This window comes from Drosophila ficusphila, unplaced genomic scaffold (assembly GCF_018152265.1).
Source record: "Drosophila ficusphila isolate 14025-0441.05 unplaced genomic scaffold, ASM1815226v1 contig_288, whole genome shotgun sequence".
Classification (NCBI taxonomy): domain Eukaryota; kingdom Metazoa; phylum Arthropoda; class Insecta; order Diptera; family Drosophilidae; genus Drosophila; species Drosophila ficusphila.
The window spans coordinates 213,043-237,026 of NW_025064191.1; the positions used below are offsets into that span (position 1 = coordinate 213,043).

Consider the following 23,984-nt stretch of genomic DNA (forward strand, 5'->3'; position numbering starts at 1 on the left):
CTGCGTCGCACGCAAAACTATTTAGAGAAGTGTCAAGAAATGTCTGCATTTTGCATTCGCCGCGGCCACTGCATTGCAACATCGTAGCAGCAGTCACACGCCTGCCACCACACATTCTGTATACTATATACGCACTATATGCGATATCTGGTGCGGGCGGGCGTTGATAAATTACAAGACTCTGCAGTGGCTATTTTAAATGTGGCGTGAAATTTGCTTTTGCTTATAATTCGCTTTTTTAGCAGCGCTTTTTATGCTGTCAACGGAATCGGGACTATATGGCATCTATATCTCAAGCTGTCGACTTTCTGCCTGAGCGAAAACTATGTCAGATTCCCCATTTGCTTTCGAGTGCATAAAACGAACTCTTCTTTTAAACAAAAGCGAAGCATCCATCCAAACACGCAACGCAATTGCCAAAAAAAAAAGCAAAAAAATACAAAAGAATTGTCATTTGCGTTGCGTTTTGTTTGTTTGGCGTTTTGTGATTTATTTTCGCTGTGACAAATGCACAAAAATTTGACCATGGCATGTCAAGAAGTGTGGTCATTGTATTTATAATGCCGCTCCGATATAGATAAATGGCCGGCAGGCGGCGGCGGCGAATCTGAGACAGCTGAGCGATAGATGACTCGATTCGATGGGTCTTCCAGAAAGGACAGACGCGTGATTCGGGTGGCTAATTAGTCAGGGATCTGCGAAATACCTCGAAAATCTACGTGAATTGTGTTTGAAATCAGGCGGTAATATTCATGCTTTTTCGGCATTTTTGTTTCTTTTTTAATGGATTATAATCAGATGAAAAAGAAACCCATATAATATATTTTTTCAATCGCTAATTACTTCACTTTGCAATCCATTATTCGCTACTGATGCTTCCCCCTTTAATTAGAGTTTTTCCCGCTTTTTTTTACCAGACAATTAAGGACTGCAAAGTCGGATAACTTCATTTCCGTTGAGCAAACAACAACAGCTGGGCGGAGTTGTCTGATGCATATTAATAAACATGAATATTGTCAATGTGGGTCACAGAAATATGGCCAAAGGGAATTGCAACCGCAAAATGGATAGATAAAATAAAGACCAGACGCCGCAAGCCATATAAAAATAGAAACTCGCGAACTGAAGTTGAAACAGGTGCATGTTGCACGATTCGAGTTGTTCCTCTTTTTTTGCGGAATTGTTTGCTCTAGGTTGGGGTCAATTTAAAATTTGCTGGCTTCTTGACTTTACTAAACCCTGTAGACATGGTTGGAAAACTACATTTGTCTGATCAATAAACAAAAAAAACCTACATGGAGTTATATCAGATAGTTTTTAATTTGATATCAATCCGTATTTCATTCGCTTTATTGACTTCGTGAGGCAGTGGAGAAAATTGCATTTTACACTCGCTGACAGGGCCCAAATCTCTGGAATCTGGCAGCACACAACTTTTCAATTTCCCCCAAATCCCATGCCCATGTCACTTAGTTGGCCCGACAATGCAATCAACATAAATACAAATTCCTAAACTATTTTAATGTCGACTTGACCCCAAAAAGAAGCTCCTGTCCCCTGGCTTAAAGTGTAGTGCTGTTGATGTGGTAATGGAAAAGTTTGCCCAACAAAAAAATGGCACTCAGAGAGGGCCAACTTAAAAACGCATCAAAGTCGGTTTTGGCTTTTGGCCAAAGCTGCTAACCGGGCGTATACGTAATCAGATGTGTTACTGTCCCACAGGAAAGTTTTGGGTGATGGCTTTTGCTCTGGGGAGTCAATTATTGTGCATGGAAACGGATCTATTGAAGATTCTATTTTTAAGTCGATTTCGTATAATAGGGTATAAGGATAGCTATTTGTAAAATAATTTGACAATGAACCAAATGTGGTTTAAGTTAAGTAAATTCTATTACAGTCACTAATATTTTAAAGAAGCTATTGAGTAGAGAAGATAAAAGGTGTTTCGCTATTCATTTTTATTATAAAAGTTAAGGAACATTTCCAAAAAATATCATTCAATAAAAAGTATATTCTCGTCATCGTTTTTCGATTCCAGAATATTCTGGAAATTGTATTCGTAACATTTTTCGGCACGAACGTTGAACTCTGCGCCCAATAAATAAATATCTGGTGTGATATGAGGGGCAGATATTGATCCTATTGTGGAACACATGCAGACACTTCAGTTCATTGACATCTCGCTAATATTTTGCCATTAGCGCACGGAGAAGCTGTGTCCCAATTTTTGAGGGCAAACCCGAAGAAGAAAAATGGGCACCATAATGAAAATGTAAGTCATGGCAAGACATGGCACCATATTTTCCACTGATTTTGCATAAAGTGCGATGTTATGCCGCCTGTGAAAATGTGAAACGATCAAATGGCAATTAACACTTTTCAGCCCAATCACATGTTAATGCCCCATTCCGATAGATATGGATGGGCCATCTTGTGTTTCGGCCCTAATTGATGGGACTGGCCAATAACCTCCGCCGTCCAGTTTCTTTTTACAAGTTGTACGAGTAGTGGAAATTTGTTGATTTGCATAAATCTGTTTTTTCCTCGTTTTTTGTTTCTCGATTCGCCATTGTTTAGTTCTGATCCGTCTGCTTTGGGCTGACTTTTTTATTGGTTTCAGTTGCGCATTTCCCATCGGAATTGTTTATGTTTATGCTGTGTGTTGTTAACTTAAATATTTGGCTGCCATTGCAGGCGGTACATTAGTCACCGATAAAACGTTTAGTTTCCAAAAGCAATTTTTTTCGGGCGAGCTTTTATTAGCAGAAATCATTTTAAGTCTGCTGAGCTAACGAGCCCGAGAAAAATCGACTCTATTTCGGTATTTCGTGTCCTTGGTGGGGGTCCTGCCTTTCACCTCAAGGGTTTTAATTATAATTCGGACTCCCTACCGTTGTTGTTAATTGCTTGAGCAGAGCCAGCGACATCATAACCATAAATTTTGATGGGCCTGCATTTATTTTTAACCCAATTTCCCGTCGTCCATAGTTTTTATATCAATGATGGTGCTATATGCGCGTATATGCTTTTTATATGCTTGTCAGCCTTTAGAATTTATGTTGTGTTTTTCATACATTCTTCTGGTTTGTCTCGGCCGTTTCATTCCTTTCTATAAAATAATTTTGTTGGCTTCGCTGCGAGGGAGGCTGTGTTTTTTTATTTTATTCTATTATTTTTTTTTCTTTTTTGTGTTCGAGACCCCAGGGCGGTTAGTCGCTTGGTCGAGAACGCAACAGATTTCTTTGCTTCACACGCATTTGACTTTCAAATGAAGGACAAATATTTTACGGGCGAACGGGCGGGCAGCAACAACAAACAAACAAACATAGGGGAAACTGGGCGGTTGGGAGGTGAAAGTGCGAGGGCGTTCTGTGAAAGTTTTGCATTGGTTCGGATTTTTCCATAGGTTGTATATCTTGTGTGCGGCTGTGTCTCCCTCGGCTCATTCCAACTTAGTTCTCCTCCCAGTCCGTGCATATAAATTATGTGAGTAATTCGATTTTAAACTGTCTGTTATTGCCGGTTTGGCCCTATTCGAAAAGAACTCGAAAAGTGGAAAACTTTGCCAACTAATTGCCTGGATATACATTTGCTGTAAACATTTCGAAGCTCATAAAACGTATGATAAGTAATGCAAATAGATTTCCTTCATAATGGACACTCCAAAAACATTTTTGCTCAGCTCATACGTAAATTAATACGTATACGTAATCAAATTAATCCCAAATATAAATTTGAAGTAATTGGTTTCTGTGATGGTTTGAAACAAGCTTAAAATATAGATAAGTAAATGCTTGATTTATTTGTTTTCCCTGAAACTCTTATGTAGTTTGTGGTTTCTATGGTTTTTTACGTTTCCCAATTCGAATTTATGCTGCACACGTTGCACGTATAGTTTCGTCTAGGCGTTGTTTGCAACGTCCGGCGGCCAAGTAAAAATAGATTGGCCAACGATGCCACTTAAGCCGCCGCGGCAACATTTTATCGACACGAGCCAACTGTCAGCCGGATCGGAGATCGGAGATCGGGAGTCGGAGTCGGGGTCCTAAGCATTGTCAGCCTCTCTGAGCCCAGAGCCAGAGGCCTCCGCTTTTTTAGACCAAATAAGACCGAATAACAGCGAATGCGAATAACTTGGCACGCATCTCGTCGACGCCGTCGACTCCTCCTGCTTTTATTTCTTGCCAATGCTTTTTCGCTTCCACTTTCCTTTTTGCATGCATGAAAAGCAGATTCTAATGCATTTTCCTTGGCCTGCCCGAATAATTTCGAAACTTAACTTGTCCGCTTATGTCGGAAAATAGCAGCAGCAGCACGGGTTCCATGTCCGTGCAATTTTGGTCTTGTTTATTTAGGACTCGGGTTGTCTGTTGGATAATTTTCTACTTTATTCTTGCTTGGTCTGCATAAAAAATGCAAAAACCAAACGTCAGACGAGAATTTTATTTGCTGTTTTTATTATTTTCCCTGTGACTTGTGCACGTCCCTGCCTTTCCCTTTCCCTTTCCTTTTCCTTTTCCTTTTTCTATTCTGGACTCTGTGTGTGAGTTTTGTTTTTTGTGTTCGGTTTCGTTTTGTTTTCGGCTTTTGTCTGGTTTTGCTGGGGAAATTGTTTTGTTTAGGGCTTTTATTTGCCCGACTGTAATTAATTTACGGGCCAGCCGCAAAAAGTCCTTCTCTAGTTGGATCTTTATTTGGCAAAGCCCCTATACATCTATTCATCTCTGCATCTGCGGCTGACCACATCGGAGGGGAGGGGACGGCATCGGATCGGATCGGATCAGCATAGATCAAGCGCATTTTTTGCGCACCTAAATGAGCATTGGCGAAAATAGCCCCGTATTTAGGTTTTGGGTCGCGAATTGCTCATCGATCTCGCGGATTGTCTATGAAAGCAGCCCAGAAAGCAGCCCCAACTGCAATTTCGCTTCATTCTCTGTGGCTTCGTTATTTTCCCTTGTCTGCAATTGTAAATATTTGCTACGCTCCAACAATCAGCGTTTCAATCAAACCTCTGTTAGCCGCCAAATGCAAACACACACCCTTTCCATCCAATCGGAGAGCCAAACCAAAAGATACATGCTACCCAGATACAAGATACATTTGCAGCGGGTATCACATGCGGAGCTCATAAAAGTAAAATGGCGTTACACAAAACTAAACGATGTGTTACCAACCCACCTACCCGACTTACATCCAGTGATGCGAATCAAATTAGTGTCAGTGGAAAGGTTTTGCTATCTACTTACTATCAGTTACAATCGACAGATAAATAAGTAAATATTGTTCTGATGGTAAAAAACAAGCTTTGCAAATTATTTAATTCACCCAATCTCGGAATAAGAATACATTTTGATCTTTTTAGTAAGGTAATGATAGAAGAAAGGTGATTCTCAGCTCGAAATCAGCTGAACTGCCATCGTTGTGTCGGTTAAACTTTATTGTTGTCATCGTCGGCGCAATCGAACACACCTGAGAAATCAATCAATCGATTTGTTCAGCTTTTACTGACTTGGATGTTAGAGCGAGATGGCAAAAAGAGAGACAGAGAGAGAAGGAGATGGACAGACAGGGGGAGCCAGTGAGTGCGACTTTAACAATCAGTCGCAACATGTTGACAACAAATTTTGAACGTTTGCTAAAAACGAAGAGCTGAAAAGAACGCTGACTAGCTGACTGTGCCAAATAACCGCTGGCATTTTATGCGTGCAAAGGAGCCAAAGAAAATGCTGAAAATAAGAGGAACGAAAGGAAAGGAAAACCCGGTGGGAAAGGGACGGAATCGTCAATTGTCAGGCGGCGACACATGTAAATAACTTCAAACGCAAAACAAATGCGAAATGAAAATAAAGAAAAGTGTCAACAAACGACGAGGCCCTGCGGCAAAAGTTCTAGGCTCTGCTGGGAAATTTTCTGTTTTGGTTTGGGTTTTTCATTAAAGAAATGATTTAAAAGGGGTTTGTTGAACAAAGGACTTTAACGGATAGTAACCAATTGGATATTCCTGATCTGTTCTGGGATAAACCCCTTTTAAATATGTAAGGCCTGTCCGAAGAATTCGCACGTTTCCAACGCAACAATGTAGATACCTTGTTTCCAACTCTCCCGCATACTCGAAAGTCTTGCCGAAAATCTTGTTAAATACCTTTGACAGTCGCCTTCAAAGGGAAATGCAGTCGGAAAAGTCGCGGCAGCGGCGGTGGCGGTGGCAGAGGGCCGCTCCATCTTTTGATTTATGCCGTCCGGCGTGGAAAATTTTTACGCACACACACAAATTCTCAGGGGAGAAATCCAGGCACACATTCCATGTAAATATTTGGAGCAGCGAAGCAGCTGACAACTGTTGCCCTTGTGCAATGGCTGAAAAGTTGCGTCGGAACGAGCCGAAAAGCGAAAGAAAAGCCCGGGCAGCTGGACAACAAATCAGCTTAGATGGAATGCCTCAATAAACTTTTACTTTTGTAACCAACTTTTCGCCTGCCGCCGGGAGAGAAGTCAACTCAAATCCGTCCGCCTGCCTGTCTCTTTCTTTGTCCCCATCTATTTTTGGACGGAGATTTGTGGCGTTCCCATTTCTCATTTTCCCCAGGCTTTCCGAGTTTTACCTTTGACGTTGCCTTAAGGTGGCACTAAGTATAGCGTATATGTATTGGAAAGATCTTCAGAGTGTGTTCTATCGCCTTATATTTAAGTGGGTGAGTTGGAGATTTCTAAGGGATCCGATGATTGACTCTGGCATATTCTAATTGCCCTTAAAATAAATTCAAGATACAAAAAATGCGAGTTGTTGCCTTTTTCTAAGCAGTAAAAGTTTACTGGGGCAGGCGTAATAAATAAATTAAATGCTAATAAATTGCCAATGGAATAGACAGTACTGCTCTTTGCTGCCCGCCTGCCCTTCTTGTCTGGGCTCTGAACTCGGCATAAACAAAAATGATTAATGCCCAGAACGGGACATGAATGAACAGCATTTTAGAACAAAGGCGAACAGAAGCAGAAGCCATCAATTGGCAAATGTCGCACGCACATCCATCATAATTATGCACATATTCGAGTCGGCGGAGAATATTTGACAACTTTATTATGCGGTCCAAAAATGTTCTGTTCGGTTTTGCTCGTCGCACTGGCGAGATTTACAGGTTTTTAATTAAAATCATTCCATGCGAATTTATCAAATGACGGACTGTCGTCTCGTCCAGTCTTACTTTACTTTTTGTTTCTCAGCGTTTGTGGGCGACATTAGCACTGGTCTTTATTTTGTTTTTGGCCATTCGGTGCTCTTAATTTGCTTCATGTGTCAGATGGCGCTGCACTTTGTTCGCCTGCGCGGCAGTGCAAATTTCTTTAGCGACAATTCCATTTATTTCTGGCCGTTCCGTTTATTTATTGCGATTTTAGGCATGTTTCACATTCACCCTCATCTTAATTGAGATATTTATTTTCTGAGCAGACGCTGTTTATAATTTATGAATTTGATGGCTGGTAAATTGGATGATGTTTTCAGCTTAATGGAAAATTAGCTGATTTAATGAGGAGCTGCTAGATTTTATGCAAAACAAGTGCGCAACGAAGAGAGAGAAATACCTTTAAGACACATTCTATACTTCTACGTGGTATAACAATAATTTTTAAATTATTAAATAAGTCAGATTTAAGCGTAAAAGTTATGTTAGTGAACCAAAAACACATTCAGTGACATGTTTTGAAGTTTTATTAGGCAAAAGCGTATAATTTATTAGTCACTGTTTGCACAAATGTTCGCCACTCAACACCTCCAAATGCTTAGAGTGTTTAGTTTTGCGTTTTACCTCTTTTTCCTGTTTGTGTGTCTGATATTTTTAGCTTTGCCGGCCGGTATTTGCAAATTATCAGATTAATTGAGGCAGTCCGAACGGTGCCACTTTGGGTGGGTGTTATCTAGAGAAATGCGGTCCCAAGGCCTCGCACTATTCCAATTTTTGACCTCTACTTGAGCATTGATCTATTATTATTCACTCCTCTAAGCCCAAGTCAAATAATTTAGAAAGAATAATGCTCGGCACATATAATAGCCAACAATAAGACTTTGTGTGGCGTATATGTATCTTAATGACCCTCATTCTTCTGGCGGTGGAGAGGGAAGAATCCAAATAGACGAGCTGCCAAGAAAAATAACATAAAAATTGCCGCAAAATATTTTCTAAATATTTGTATTTAGCGCAAGTTAAATAATCACGGAGATTACCAAAAACTGCACAACAACATAAACTACACACACAAAAGCGCCAGCCGAAAACTGACAAAAAATATCTGCATTTGTTGGCAAAAAAACATTCCTTAGAGATAAACTAAGTTCTGTGGTACAATATATTATTGTTTGCATTATACGATATAAGTTTTTGAAGGGCTATTAAATAAAAGTAAGACAAGTGTCTTCAAGGTTGCTCCTGATGTAGCTGCTTTCCCTGGCAACATTGCAAGCTAATTCCGCTAAGCTCTCAATTTTTCATCCGACAATGTTGCAGTTGGGTGGCGCTTTTCCGTGGGCGGCTCTTTACCTGCTGCACCTGTTTGCCCATTGAGGCGTTGAGTTCACCCAGCCAGCTTGTTGTCATTTCCCAGGCAGGCACGTAACTTTCCACATCAAACTTAAATTATGCAAATGTTTGCTCTAACCGGGCGCAAAATATAAATTTTGGCGCTGGGTGGATCAAGCTGGCGGACGGGGGGAATGGGAATCAAAGCCAAAAAGTTAAAACGAGACGGGCAAAACGAAAAAAGTGTGTACACGGCACGAATTATGCAACGAAATATTTGCCCAAAAATCCACAAAAGTTTAAATTGAAAAGTTTGCGGAGCTGAATAAAATGTGGGTAAATTAAATGCACGCATTTCCAAGGCAATTACTTTCCTCGGTTGAACAGCAAAAAAAACAAACAGCTGCTTGAATTGCTTGGAAAGAGATCCTTTGCAATTTCAAATGTGTGCAGTGTAGACAATCCTTTAAGTTCACAAGGGTTTTTGTCTAGTTGCAAAATATTAAGTTGTTTTCCACCGCAGAGTTTTGACTCGCTGGTGCACTGAGAAATGCCATCTAATTAATTGAATTAATTCAAAAACTGTCATGGAAAGGAACCTCGGAAAACCCTCTCTGCATTCCTTTCGTTAAGTGGACCTAATTATTCTCTAGGAGACACTCATCTTGATGTCCCGCTGGGCTTTTGTTTTCTTTAGGCAAACAGAACCAAAATAAATTTGAATTTATTTTGGCCGAATATGACACATTCTAAGATCTGCGCTGCTCTACTTGCGACTAATTGTTCGTTGGGCTGGCGGGGAATTCGAAGGGGCAAAGGTGAGTGGGTGACAAATGCCTCAGAGTTCGCCTTTGTCAGAGATTCGAATGACGGCGATATTCTTTTGGCATGACAGCTGCTTGGATGCTGGGATGCTGCTTGCAGTCATTCAAGAATATCGTGAAAACCCCTAGTGACGTGCGAAAAGTCCAAATGAAAAGCGAATATTAAGTTAATGAGTTTGGGTAATTTATTTGTCGCGTTTTGAAAGCCTTTTTTATTTCGCTCACAAGAATTTGGCTCTAATGCAGATTATAAATATATTTATTTTATATTTGGTTTAAAAGTCTTGTTGGTAAGCTCTGTTTAGATGGCTTTTGGTCGTGATGCTCTTGTCCTCTCGCCGTCGGCGTCATCGGGAAAAGGTGTACCTGCTAGCACAATTAAGTTTTCGGCACGTAAATGAATCATTCGAATAGCTTTCCTGCTCTCGTTTCGCCGCGCTTCCACGCTCTCTGGCCCGCCTTTCTTCATTTTCATCCATTTGCGGGGGCGAACGTTGCTCATACGCCCCGTTGGACGGCCGTCGGCTCGTGTTGTGTGCAATTAATAAATTTAATTAAGAAATAATGCACAAACCGCGGGCGTCGTCGTCTTGTGTCGCTCTTTCAAGTGTGAAAATTATGATTATTTTCTATATATCATTTTTGTTATTACGCGAAATGAAACATGCAAAATACATGAGAATTTATACCTCGCCGCCGCCGCTTTAAAACTATTTGGCTTAAATCATTAATATAAGTGTGCGCCTCTCTGCTGGCCCACTAAGCTTTTAATTAAATCCCAATTGCCGCACCATGCATCACGGCATCTAATCCCGGCCAGCTCGCAAAGTATTCTATGCAGTGTATTCAGGGCCAAAAACATGTACTTACGAATAGTTCACAATGGAATTTCCGATGTGATTACAGTATCGAGTGTGTTCCACGTTCCGCATGGACGGGTGCAGAAATCCCCATTTTTCTGTGTCCCCGAGCTGCAGTCACATAACTCAATCGAAATGACCCGCAGCACACGACGCCGCCTGCCAAGAAATGCCCACCGCGAGGTTTGTTTCTCGATCCTGCCTGCTTAATAGCTATTGTAATGGTCGTGACTGTATGTGCGGGTGACGTGCGGTTTTGGTTTGCTGCATTGGCGCTGCGCCTGCTTTTGGCTGCTTTTGGCTGCCAGTGGGCAGATGGCGGTCACAGGCGCAGCCGGCCGCCTAGCAACAGTTTGCAGTGCTTGCACCGCCGCCAGGTGGGTGGTGCCGCAGTGGGTGGGTGGTTGCAACTGCAGTTGTCCCCGGCCAAATAAATGGCAGGCCATTTGTCCTGGAGTGTCCTGGAAAGCCTTTCATGGTTGCTTTGTTTTGAATAATTCATTGCCCAGCATCCTACAACAATTAATGATTGTATATTTATTTTAAATTTATTTGAATAAAATAAATTCTAATCTTATAATTATCTTTCGTTAAAACATTTCTGAAGCAATATTATTTAGCTGCCTTACAAACCGTAAAATTGACAAAAAAAAAAGGGGTGTGTCCAGCCTACGCACGACAGAAGTGAAACTTCTTCATCACTACTCATTTTTATACACTTGCAGAGCAAAAGGGTATTATAATTTCAGTCAGAAGTTTGCAACGCAGTGAAGGAGACACCTCAGACCCCATAAAGTATATATATTCTTGATCAGCATCACGAGCAGAATCGGAATACGTCTGTACGTCTGTCCGTCTGTCCATCTGTCCGTCTGTCCGTTTCCGCGCAAACTAGTCTCTCAGTTTTAAAGCTATCTTGCTGAAACTTTCCCAAAAGGTGTGTAGTTATTGCACGCACGGGCCGGATCGGCCGACTATAAAGGATAGCTCCCATACGAGGGAATGAAATGAAAAATTCTCACGACGGTGTTTTTCGTCAGATCTACTTGAATTCTTCAAGATGGCGTTTTCTAACTGTTATTGAATTTCGGATTAAATTTGATCAAAATCGGATAACTCTATCATATAGCTGCCATAGGAGAGATCGAAAATTATATATAGAATTAATGGAAATAAATTGATAACATCGTTGTTTTTTATCCCATGATTTTTTGAATATCAAGTTTTTTAACAACGTTTATATTGAGAAAAAAGTTTCATAAAAATCGGTCATCTATATCTTATAGCTGCCATAGGAAAGATCGAAAAATTTATATCGAAATAATGGAAACAAATTTATAACATCGTTGTTTTTTTATCAGACAAGTATGATTTTTGGAATATAGAGTTTTCTTACGACTCTTGAATTACGAATTAAATTTGATCAAAATCGGACGACTATATCATATAGTCGTCATTTGAACAATAGTCGAAAATACGGAAAATGAATAGAAAAATCGTCATAGCTTCGATACTGTTTAGCCTTTTTGTATTTAGTTCGACATATTTGATGACTGCAAGGGTATATAAGCTTCGGCTTGCCGAAGCGAGCTTCCTTTCTTGTTAAAATTGAAATTCTGTAGGAAACCGAATAAAAGCCTTATTAGACGCTTCATTTTAGAGGTCTCGAAATGTGCTGGCGACTCTCAAAAGTTAACAAACCGATTGAGAAGAAGAAGAAGACAAATACATATCGATATGTGTTTTCATTTCTAGGTCAAATAAAATGGATAGAAATTATGGTGCCAATTAATATCTGTATGCAACCTGTTCGATTTGAATTCCTTTTGACATTCACACCTCTCACCCCTTTTTCAACTGCAACTTTGTGCGAGCGCGCTGAGAGCGAGAAAGGATAGAGGAGGATAGAGACATCGTTCGTCAGCGGTTAGAAAGGGATGGGGATCCTCGCTTTTTCGTGACGGCAATTTTCGTGACGGTAATTTTCGTGACGGTCATGAATCGGTTTTACTCCGTCCCCGAAAATCCATAACGCGCCTAAAGAAGTTTCACTTCAATATTGTATTTCACGTAGTTTTGTGCGCGCTTAGCATTATTTAAATGCTTTTTGGCAGCCGAAAGCGAATAAAGAATATATTAGAGCTTAATTAAACGTTTAAGTACTAGAGGTACAAACACTTTGGTTTACTTCCCACCCGCAATTATTTAGAATTCTGCAATTATTCCCGTTTAATCACTGTCAGAGCAGAGCAGAGAAGATCGTGTTTCAAATTGATTTGTTTCGGTCGGGGCCTTGAAATAGTTTCGAATCGCTTGGTTAATTGAGTCGAGACGCGGCTCCTGCCAATTGACAAGCCCACCAGAACCAGAACTAGACCGGGCCAGCCAGTCCCTCTCGGCCTGTCACATCTCGGTTCATCATCCCGAGAGAGCTGCCATGCCAGAATGCATAATTTCCCACACATTTTTTTTATGGCTACAGTTCAGTTTCGGCCTGCAGCTTGAGTCATCGCTGCTCGCCGACTTATTGCGAAACTATGCGAACTACAAGATTTCGCCGGCTATTTCTGTAGTCCTTATTGTTGGCATGCGCTGAGTGGCCAATAATATTTGCAATTATTTATTTCGCCGCTCGCGAGAGTGGGGGGTTATTGCCAAACCGATGAAATATGCGCCACGAATAATTCTCTACACAGCGACGGCACCCGACATCCCAAATTCCCCCTTCTTTACGAGTATATACCAAATAAATGAGCAGAACGTGCGAAAAACTTTTATGTTCTGAAGATTTTGCAACTTTGAACTTTCGCGGCGACGCGAACATGACGACATAATTGCACTGGCAATCGCAGAGCTCTTGCAACACACGCCCAACATTTGCCAGCAATTAATAAATTGAGTTCCCTTTTCTCGCTCTAATACTAGTGTGCTCTGCAATGCCATGAATGAAAATGCGCGATTTCATCTCGATTGGTGTCCAATAAATTGCAATCACACTCGTGCGGTGCTAATTAATTTGTAGATCAGAAATTATGATTAGCGGCCAGCGGCCAGCGAGCTGCAGCTGCTTTCGTGTTTCGCCAGCCTTGGAAAGTGCGTTGACCAACGCGGCGTATGCGCAATCGGTTGACAACCCACTCACATGGCCGCAGCCCCAAAAGAAAATCGTTTTCCTCCCCATCCGATTCTGCTTAGACAAATTATGTGCGTCTGTGGTCCTTGCCTCTGGCTAATTATTGTCTCCTCTTTTTGTATCTTTGCAGGTGAGTTTCCTTTGTGGTCAATCGATTGGAGTCCGTTCGAGAGTGAGTGGTTAATCAATTAAGTAGCAAGTACAGTAAGGCTACGGATCAAGAGGATCCCAATGATTTTTTGTACCCTGTAAAAATACTACTTGAAAGTTCTGCTGGGATAAAACAAGATTGGGCTTACATGGTTTGACTTTAGGTTCTATTTAAATTAAACCGAGTGATCTTGAATGGCACACATTAAGTTCTCCAAATGAGTCGATTCTTGGCTCGTTACTATGTTGAATATCCTTGCTTTCAGTAATTTGGAGGAAGGCTGTTGCCATTGGAGGTATCTTTACAATATCAAACGCAAACTTGACCGCCGGCTCGGCCAAAATTATTGTTGTTCCCGCCATTAGTAAAACTTGTCGGTGTTTTGCAAAAATGTTGACGTGCAAATTGCACAGGCAAAAGTTTTCTCCATTTTCCCGTGCCTTTTTTTCTTATTTGCCGTCTGGAAAAGCGACGAACGTCATTAGAGGCAACAAAATATTGCTGCTTATGCTGTTTGTTTGTTTGTTTTTGCAACGCGCGCTGTTTTATCGGAGGGAGAAAGAGAAAAGCCGATCCACGAATTCTCCATTTTGCCATGAATTATTCATTTCTCTCCGGCTGCGTGTGTGTGTGTGCGTGTGTGTTTAGCTTATTTCAATGTTTCATGCATAATTAAGCATTTTTGCAATTAAACGTGTGCGTGTGTCTGTGTGATTCCCGAAAGCCAGAAAACCAAAGAAAACCCTCTAGCTGAAACCCTTTGAACTAACCAAACTTTACCTTCGCTTTGAAAATTTAACTAATAACTTGGCGACGTCTCAAGGACAGCCGTCGAAAAGTTCTTCAAGTATGTTGGCTCAATATTTCTGGGAAGTTTTTGGAAACATACGTGGTAAATGGGGCATAGGTGTTCTACGAAATATCAAATCCAAAGTTTTTATCTGATCAAACCTCTTTAAAAGACCCAAACAAATTAGTGCACCATAAACTAGCAACTAACAGGAAGAAGACAGAGGTGCCTCCCAAAAATATCAGATGATTCGCACGCAAATAATGTGGGACTTTAAATTGCTAGAATCTTGATGATTTTATCTAGATTTTTCCCGTTGCCGCTTGGATACGAACATTTGTTGTTGTGATAAAAGCACAACAACACAATGAAAATATTTAGCCCTGAATTGTTTGCCAAAAAATGTTCATTTTCATCTCCTTTATGCTTCGTTTTATTTTTTGTTTTGTTGTTGGCGGCTTATTATGCCTTGTTTTTTCAGACTTTCTACCATTTTTTCTTGTTTTATTTTGTTTTACCGGCAACAATAGAGTGGAAGGCAACAACAATGGCGAATTGAATGTACAAAACTAAACAACACACAGGCACAGGCAGCCTGCCTTCGTCCGACAATATACGTAGATATACACTATATATATATAGTACTTTTCACACAATAATGTGTAGAAAAACTTGCGAAATATTTTCCACTTGGCACGCAGCATGGCCAACAGCCGTGTGTGTTTGTGCATTTTACACTTTTAATTTTATTTATTTTTAATGCGATCTCGCTTGGATTAGATAAAGCAGAAGAAAGAGTAGCAGGCTCGGGTATATAAGTTCGTTAAAAGCACAACGAGATTCCGGTGAAGTGTTGAGAGCCCATTCGATTCGGGGAATTAGTTTATTGACTGGATTTAGCCATGTTTACGTATACAAAACTCTCTTCCTGGGAGATCAATTATCCAGTGGCTGTGGTGCGAACCTAGGCTTTGTTAATAAATCCTAGGGAAATGCAGCTGCCAAGCAAGCCTTCTTGGCTATTAATAGTTGGCCGAAAACCTATGCTCGTGGGGGTGGATGTACGGGTTACGGGCTTGTACGTCTCTGGGCCCTCTTTTCTTCGCTATCATTGAAAATTCAATTTCAATTATTAGACCCGAGTGTGTGTGTGCTCGCCGTTTGGCAATAGTTTGTGGACGGTGGCCCCCGGCACTTAAATGTCACATTTTCCTATGTGGCTCGTTTTCTTGGCTCATATTTTCGCAAATTAAATTTTATTGAGCGTATCGTTTGGGCATAATTAATTTTAATTGAGGACACTACCCACACACACACACACACACACAGGCATTCACACACCCTTAACAAAGCATGGTCGTTGGGGTTTATTTATACGAGTTGCTTTCGGAGGCGGAACTCTCTATGAAGGGTGAAACAAAATTAATCTGTAAAGATTTCCTCAACACCAACATCTCTGGAACACTTGGCCATCACACCTGTCCCTCTCTCTAATTAACTTTCAATTCAATCAGAGCCGTATGTTGGCATTGGCAAAAATGCACAACTGACCACTGCCCATTGTGTGCTCAAGTGTTACAATCCTGCAAGTGCATCCTGTGGCTGCCGCACAAGTGCACTGCGAGGAATAAGCTATCCTGGTAGTTGGATAGTTGAATTCCTAAGCTAGTTCGATTCGCTATTTCGAAGAGAAATGTCGTTAAAATGGGTTTCACATGTAAGAGTCTTTGAAATTGTAGTAAAATCTCTTCGAAAGTAACTATCAACTAGATTGTAAACCCTTGGGCATGCTTTTCTCCCAGTGCACACACGCATCTCACGCATGCAGCTGCATTAAAGCCCAGCCAACGTCAGTGGGGTCTTTGTATGCAAAACATGTCCGACAGCAGGGAAGAGCCTGTTTTGTGGGTGTGGGTGGCTGGGCTGGTTGTGCGGCGTGTGTGTGTTGTTGCGTGTGTGCCTGCCCAATTGACTTTTGCTGTCGAGCAATTGTTTGGTTCAGGTAGCAGAGAGCGTCGCCCAGCAGCACATCATCATCAGCAGCAACATCAGCAGCAACAACTTGGACTGCATGGATGGCATGGACTGGCAACCGCAGGCATTGAAGGCGACGTTGCTGCCACTCATTTGCATGCAACAGTTGAACAAAGCAGCTTTAATTCAATTTCAGTCGGAGTCTCAGTTGCAACGGCGCCTGGCGCTTATTAGCAGCCATTGTTCGCGGGGAGGAGCAACTGCTCCTCTGCAACGCAATGATTTACTTGGACCTGACAATCCCTGATTAAAAACTTCTTTATATAGCTCACAACTGCCAAAACATTCGCATTATTTTGTTATGTTCCAGGGCTTTTCTTTCTGTGCAGCGCAAAACGTGGCTTTAAATAAGTAAAGGTGTGAGGGAGAGAGCTCGCCGTATAATGCCAGTTAAGTCGCTGACGCCCACCTGTGCCACTGAGTCAGTTGGTCAGGCAAACGTCACTTGGCCACTTCCACAATCAAAAGGCGCCACCAAAACACTGGCCGATCGACCAGCTTGAGTTTTTTTTCCATTCAGTTTGCCGGGTTTCTCTCAACACGCCGGACGCGATTTCAGAACCGTTTCTATATCTGCGACTGATAGTGGCTTAATGAATCAGTTACCGATTTGTGTTATCGAGGGCTTTTGTTTGCCGTGCTGATATGCAAGTGCTTTGGAAACCCCATTTAAGCCGAAAAACAAACAATAACAAAACAAAATGTCCAAGAATAAATAAGTAAAGGTGATAGGAAACCACACGAAAGCGTTAAAACTTGTTGACAGGTGTGAAAATCTATATTAACATCAGGTTTAATTGTGCACCACAAAATAAATTTATCCTAAAATTATTGAGGCATGAATGCCTTCAACAGACTTCGACATTTAATTATGAAGTACATTTTAATTTTAATGGTGAAAGATGTCAGTTAGAATATTGACAACTTAATAATGATAATACAACTAAAGTTCCTAATACAGCTCTACAAAGATTAAACAAAAACAAAACAAAATAATCAATAATAACTAAGTCAAAATGATAAATAAAGCTTTTGAGTTATGAATGTTGTGGTAGTAAATTGTTTAAGTAAAAGCGTTGCTGTGTGATTAATTATAACTTGTAAGAAAGGCGAAGGCACTTAAAGTTGTAAAAACTTAAGTAGCTTTTCATTTTATACAAAAACTATAATGTCCCCCACGTAAATCGAACTCTTGCGATGACTAATTCCACTGATAAGGCCAGAGGCCCAAACAAAAACGTAGCAGATTCGACCAAAATAATATTTCCGATTTCAATGCCAGTCGAGTAGATGTTTTGTTGATTTCTCTGGCGATATTCCCCTCACCGCGAACATGCTCCTGAAATGTGTTATTGTTGTTCACATGTTGTTCACTGTTGCTCGGTTGTTCGGTTGCTCGGTTGTTTTGTTGTTGCTGCCTGCTACCTGACGCTTGTCAAGTTGCGATAACATGCGAAATTTCTGGCAGAGCTGCACCAAAAAGGCAATACCACTTTATGCATATTAAAAACTATAAAATAACGTTCGCCATACATTGTTTTATTATATATTGATCGTTGGTTTGCCTGGCGAGTGGAAAAACTCGTTCTCAGCTTTACAACCAAATCGGTTGATGGCTCATTCAGTTGTTTATTCACACAGAAATAATAAGTTTAATTTTCGAAGATTCATCATATGTCACTAAATAAAAGTATTTATTTTTCCTGTAAATAAAAATGTGTATTACTGCGTTCTAATGTTTTGTTAAAATAAACACAGTTCAGTTTGAAAGCAATCCGGTTTTTTCCAGTGCACTGAAACGATCGACGCTGCTTCTTGGCTGCGGTGTACTATACTTTTAATTTGTGCTGCCAGTGATCTTTGGTACTACTATTTTCCGCTGAAATGTTGTTGCTGGATGTTTTTCCCATTTAAATGAGTTTTGTCTATGACGTCTGCGTATTGTTTACAAATATACGTTTCAATTTGCAGCCCCATATACATGTAGATTATACATTATACACCCACCCAGCGACACATGGCAAGCGATTTTCTGTTTGTTATTGCTCCGCCGTTTCCCCCACGGATCCATTCGATTTTCCTCCCTTTTTTCGGGGGTTCTTTTCGTGCTTTTTAGTTTCTTTTTTTTGATTTGTTTTTGGGTTTGTGGCGCTTGCATAATCCTCGCTTGTCGAAGCTGTCAGCGGTGTTGCCACTGCAGCTGTTATTGGCATTCAAATGAATATGTAAACGTCGCATCTCGCAGATTGTTTTCGCTAAATCGAAACAATAAACAATGCCACTGGTCACGACTCGCGGTGCAAGAGTCAGCATGCTGCACGCTTCCAATAACTCAAATGCAACAGCTTCTTGCGGGCGGTGAGTCACTTGATAAGGCCACGAAAACATCATATTTCAGTAGATTATCATAGGTCTAAGTGGATTATTTGGCTATTAGGTTAGCATTTTCCGGTTCATTTAAAATTTAGTTTTATTTGTGGGCCTTTTAACCGATTACCAAATATATTCATGAGGTCCATTTATTTATCTGCCTCACATTTTGATTTATGGCGCGGTTCGGAAGATAAACTGCAAATGAAAGTAAATGTTTATGCAGCCGCAGCCGCAGACAAATTGCCAGGTTAAATGCGAGCCTCGTACGACAAGCATCGATTATGTCGAATTGTAACGTTAACAGCATCCTGTTTCCTGTCTTGCCGAAAGGAAGTTGGCCCACACACAGCACGCACACCCACACATACGCACACAGACACACAGATACGCAGGGGCAACCTCAATGTAGCATACTTTGCGGCGCGTTGATTCGTGTATGGCTGCTGGCATACAGCATACATAATTGATGTTTACTCCGGAGTAACCATTCCAAACTACCGCACACCTACACACACACACACACTCGCACACTTCTGCGGCTGCGGAAGACTTGGCTACAACTTCCGCCACAACTTCCGCTCCGCTCTGAATGATTAGTTTTGGCCATGGAGCGCCGGCGTAGTCTCCTCCTGGCCATGAAATCAAACTAAGTGCCGAGACCAGGGTCCTTTATTTTTCAGCTGTTCCGCCTGGCTGGGCTCCACTGTGTGTGGGTGTGTGTGTGTGTAGTTTTCCCGCCCAAGGTTATAGTTTTGTCAACATCCCTGGAAAACTGTGAGTGTGTATTTGTTCTATTTATTGATTCATCAAAGAGTGGCCGTTGTGTGCTGAACGTTGATTATAATTTACATAATGCCAACAAGTGGAATGGAAATTTCCTTTTTACTAATTCATTACTTTTTATTTTTCATCAGTTAAAATTTGTATTGCTGGTTCTCAAAACTTTTGTACACATTGCGAGTATTGCAAAACTTGTGTCTTGTTTATTTTGAGCTAATGGCCAATTCCGCAATTGTTTTTCTATTTTAGTTGAAATATTTTAAGCCAACTAATTCTGGGCAATTTCTCGCCTGTTCAATTGCTTTTCCGATTCATTAATTTTCGCTTTGAAGCGGCGGTTTCCTTTTCACTCTCGGTTCCTTTGTCACTTCAATTGTTTTGTCATTGTCTCGGCAGCAGCATTGCGCATACGCCCAGTTGACAAATTGTAATGGCCAAGGCGTTGTTGTTTGCCGAGGGGGGCGGGGCAAGGCAGTGGGCGGTGGGTGAAGGGTGAGGGGTGAAGGACGGAGGACGGAGGGGACTCCCTGGCAAGAAACCACTTGCATTCGCTGGCTGCTGGCGCGAAAATAGAATTTGGCAATGGCTTTCGTTCATTTCAAAACCATGTGCCTGCGTGTGGACAACATGTCGCGCCACCGCACACAGGCAGCCCCAACGCAAAGATTGGGGCAGGCATCGCAGGTGCACAGGGAAAAATCGGGGGAACCTTCTGACCCTCGCAACTTGTTTATTTAATTGAGTTTTTAAGCAATCAAGGGAATAATTAGAGAAGCGAAGGCTTCTTATAGCTGATTTTTAATAAAAAAAAAATGGGGAAAGTTCAAGCATTTTCTTTAGTGCATCCTGCTACGGGCCAGCTTGATGTTGCCGCTCGGTTGGATGGCTGGCATGTTTGTTTTGCTTGTTTGTTTGCTGTTGCTGCCTGTTGCTGCAGCAACAGCACCAGCAGCAACAGCTCTTCCTGCTGGCTTTCCTTTGCTCTGGCGCTCGCCTTAATGGCCAATAAATGTCGCAGCGGATGCAAATGCAGCGCTCGGCACAGTTATCCATTTATTTGCGTAGCAATTTTAAATTTAGTTTAGATAAACAAACAAGATGGCGGCAGCGGCAGAGCTGCTCGCTCGCTGAAAGTGTGACAGTTTCTCGGCCCACGCAGTGCTGGCGAAAGATATTTGGAGGCGACCTAAATGCTAAATGCTGAATGCGACAATTGCGATGAGTTCTCCTCAGAGTCAGAGCCTCTAAAAATACGCAAAATCACGAAAGGCAGCGACAATGTAAGCAAACCTTTTTAAGCTCCCCAAAAATAACAATCAAAGGAAGGGAAGCAGAAGCAGAAGCAGAAACCGAGACGGAAACAGAAGCAGAAATTAGTGCCAGAAATAGGAGGGCATTTGACAAGTGCATGTCAGTCAGCACAGAGATTTGGCCATTATGCTGGGTAGGGTCCCTATATCCGTCTATTTATACCGGCGATCGGGTCGAAAATAGTCGCCAGATATCGCCGAATATTGCATAATCCGAGGCGTGTCTGGGAATGTCGCTTTCGCATGATGCAATGCCGCCGGCTGCCAAGATTTTCGGCGCAATTTCGCCACTCGCAGTTCGCAGTTCGCGTTACTGTCGCCACCAGTTACGAGTGGCGAGTAAGTGCAGCCCAGAGCGCCCAGTGATTCGGCAAATTGCAATTATACATTTATAATCTATGCACGCCGGGAGACGGCGGCGATTCCCAAGCCAAAAGCGCCGCAGAATCTCAGGCGCAGAAAGCCAGAGCCCCCCGCAGAAAGTGGAAAGAATTTGAAAAATAAATACCAAGTACGCGCTTTGCTATGTTTTCTATGCGGGGGCGTTCGATGGGATGGGGATGGGTGTGGGGATGGGGTTGGGGATCGGGCAACAAACTAGGTTACTTGGCAGTGCTTAGCATAAATAACTAGCACACCAGTGGCCACGCCGGCAGCACCGAAAGCCATATTAAAATAAATAAATGTGAGTGTGGGAAAGCGAAACAGAGAACGGATAATGAGCAAAACGAAAATCAATGGTTTCTGTTGGCTTTCACAATTAATTGTGGGTGGGTTTTAAAGTACGAAATTAATTTTAATCAGCATCGCATTATAGGAATATATATTTATTTTTATATTAATCATCTTTATCTCTTTTGCAGAGTCTACGCAAAGCGTGGACGGCGGACCTGCATCGTGGCGTTTAACGCTCGATCAGGATCTAATTGACACGCTCAAGGGCAACTTTCCCAGCTGGTTCCAGGGCTCAGCCGGCGGAGGGGGATTGTCCAGCAAGCAGAACCTGAATCTGAATCTGAATCAGCAGCAGCAGCAGCTGGCCCAGCAGAAGCATCACCAGCTGGTGGCCACCAGTGTCGCTCCCATAACCATCGACACCAAGCTCGCCGCCAGCAACACGAATACACTCCAGCAACACCAGCAGCAGGCGGTCGTCCTGGGCCACAGCTCCTCGTCGGCCTCGCCCGCCTCCTCCGTCAGTTCCAGCTGCTCGAAGAAGTCCGTCGGCAGCAGCAGCAGCAGCAGTCTGAGCAGCTGCAGCAGCAGCAGCAGCCACAGCAACAGCAGCTGCCACTCCAAGGGAGGCGGTCCAGCGACGGCGAGCCGCTTCCTCAACAAGTCCACCTCGACGTCGCCCGCCAAGAGCCTCTCGCGGACCCTCAAGGCCACCCAGAAGGCGAGCGGCACCCAGAAGGTCGGTCAGCTGGTCAAGTCCGCCTCCCTGCACAGCCTGAGCAGCGGCAGTAGCGGCAGCAGCAGCGGGAACAGCAGCGGAAACAGCGCCAGCGGCAGCTCCTCGCTGCTGGCCACCATCTCCACCTCGCCGCTGACCGTCGAGCTCATCTCGAGCGCTGCCTGCAGGGGCCTCCTGGCCTCCAGGCTCAGCGGAAAGGCCTTGGAGCACACCTTTCAGGACATAATACTGCTGCAGGAGGCCTACGACGACATGTCGGAGGGTGAGTTCTCATTCCTAAACTGTCGAATGGATGGGAGAACCTCACTAGAATGATTTTCAAGAACCTCTTTACTTTACTTAGTAAAGAAAGTGCTCTTAGAGACTAAGGGCAGTCACTCCTTGTCTGCATTCCAGTGTGGTTTTCTCCCTTGAAACCCTTGAAATTCGTACTAATTATGTTGTGTCCTTTGTTTCCAGGAGAGCAGCGTTTGCATCCCACGTTCCTGGGCAGCAGCGACGACGGCAACAACTCGGATTGCTACGATGCCAGGCAGTCGCCGCCGAAGGCCATCGTGGATTCCAGTCCGCTGCAGCCGGCGATGGACAAGAACAAAGAATGTGAGTTGACGGACAGCGAGTTGAATCCCCAATCTAAATCCTAATCTTAAGAGCAGTGAGCACAGTGATTAGTTCTTTGAGTAGTTTGTGTTGTAGCCATTATTTCTGCTCCTCTGTAGGCAGAACCCTTAAGTTGTTGGTGGGCTTGTTTACCCAATGTTTGCCGCCCACGTTGGCCATATTTCGGCGGCTGTTTGGCATTTGTCATCTGGTGCCTCCTGCTTAGTCATAAATGCCGGGCTGCGGGGCACATCGTGGCGATCACGGCGACATCGCCAGCGAATCAGCATCGTAATCATCAACTGCCCAGCTCGTCATTGACGGTCCCCCAGGGGCGCAGTTTTAATGAAGCTGTCACGGCACAACAGGCACTTAGGGCGTACACTTGAGGTGCCACGCCCAAGCGGCCAGCGGTGGAAAACTCATTCAAAAAAGCCAAGAGGCGGTTTCTATTTTGTCAACGGCTCTCCGTTCCGTTCGCTTTCGGCTGGCCTACATACTTGCCTGGCATTTTGAGTGAAGAGAAATATTCTTATTAATTTTGAATGGCCGAAGATGACAGGCCCAGTGTGTGGACATTGCATATATTCTCGGACGGGTATACTATATATACTGCACACTCGCTAATAGTTTTGACAGCTCTTGTCGCCTGCACTTGCGCGATTCTGAGGTGTGACCGGAAGTGGACGGTAAAGTTCAGACGCCCTGACCCTGGCGACTGACCCTCTCTAGATCTAAATATTTACGCAAGCAGGGTTTACTTCTCGCCAAAAACTGACTAAAATGCCTGGCGAATATTTCCGGCAGGCACCCAAAACCTATTACCTATCGATAAACCGCATAAACTGCACATTTAGCAGCAACCACCATCTCCCGCGCTGCGCCTGTGGGTCAGTTCGATTCGGGCTGTGTGTAAACAGCTTGGGAACGAATTTATTATAAACACATGGCTGGCAGTCAATGATGGCGGCGCTGCAGAAATGTTTTGACAAATAAACACGCTGCACGCGACTCGAAAACGCAGAGAACAGAAATAAATAAACGACGGCAGGGCGACAGTTGCACAGGCATTTTCACATTCTTCTCGGTGGCCAATGCACATTGGACCCCGCGACCGGAAACGGAATGAAATTGAATATTCTTCAGTAATTAATCACCTAAAACTAATTATATGTCGAGTATTTATATAACAAAATAGT

The 23,984-nt window shown here is 42.7% G+C and overlaps 1 protein-coding gene across 1 annotated transcript in view; it reads left to right on the top strand.

The window, feature by feature from the left end:
• Window positions 1-23,984, top strand: part of LOC108099106 (myocardin-related transcription factor B) — a 39,067-nt gene that overhangs the window by 5,329 nt on the left and 9,754 nt on the right. The window contains 3 exon segments of the mRNA XM_017202428.2: window positions 13,464-13,505; window positions 21,635-22,447; window positions 22,645-22,785. Coding sequence (XP_017057917.2) covers window positions 13,464-13,505; window positions 21,635-22,447; window positions 22,645-22,785 — 996 coding nt within the window.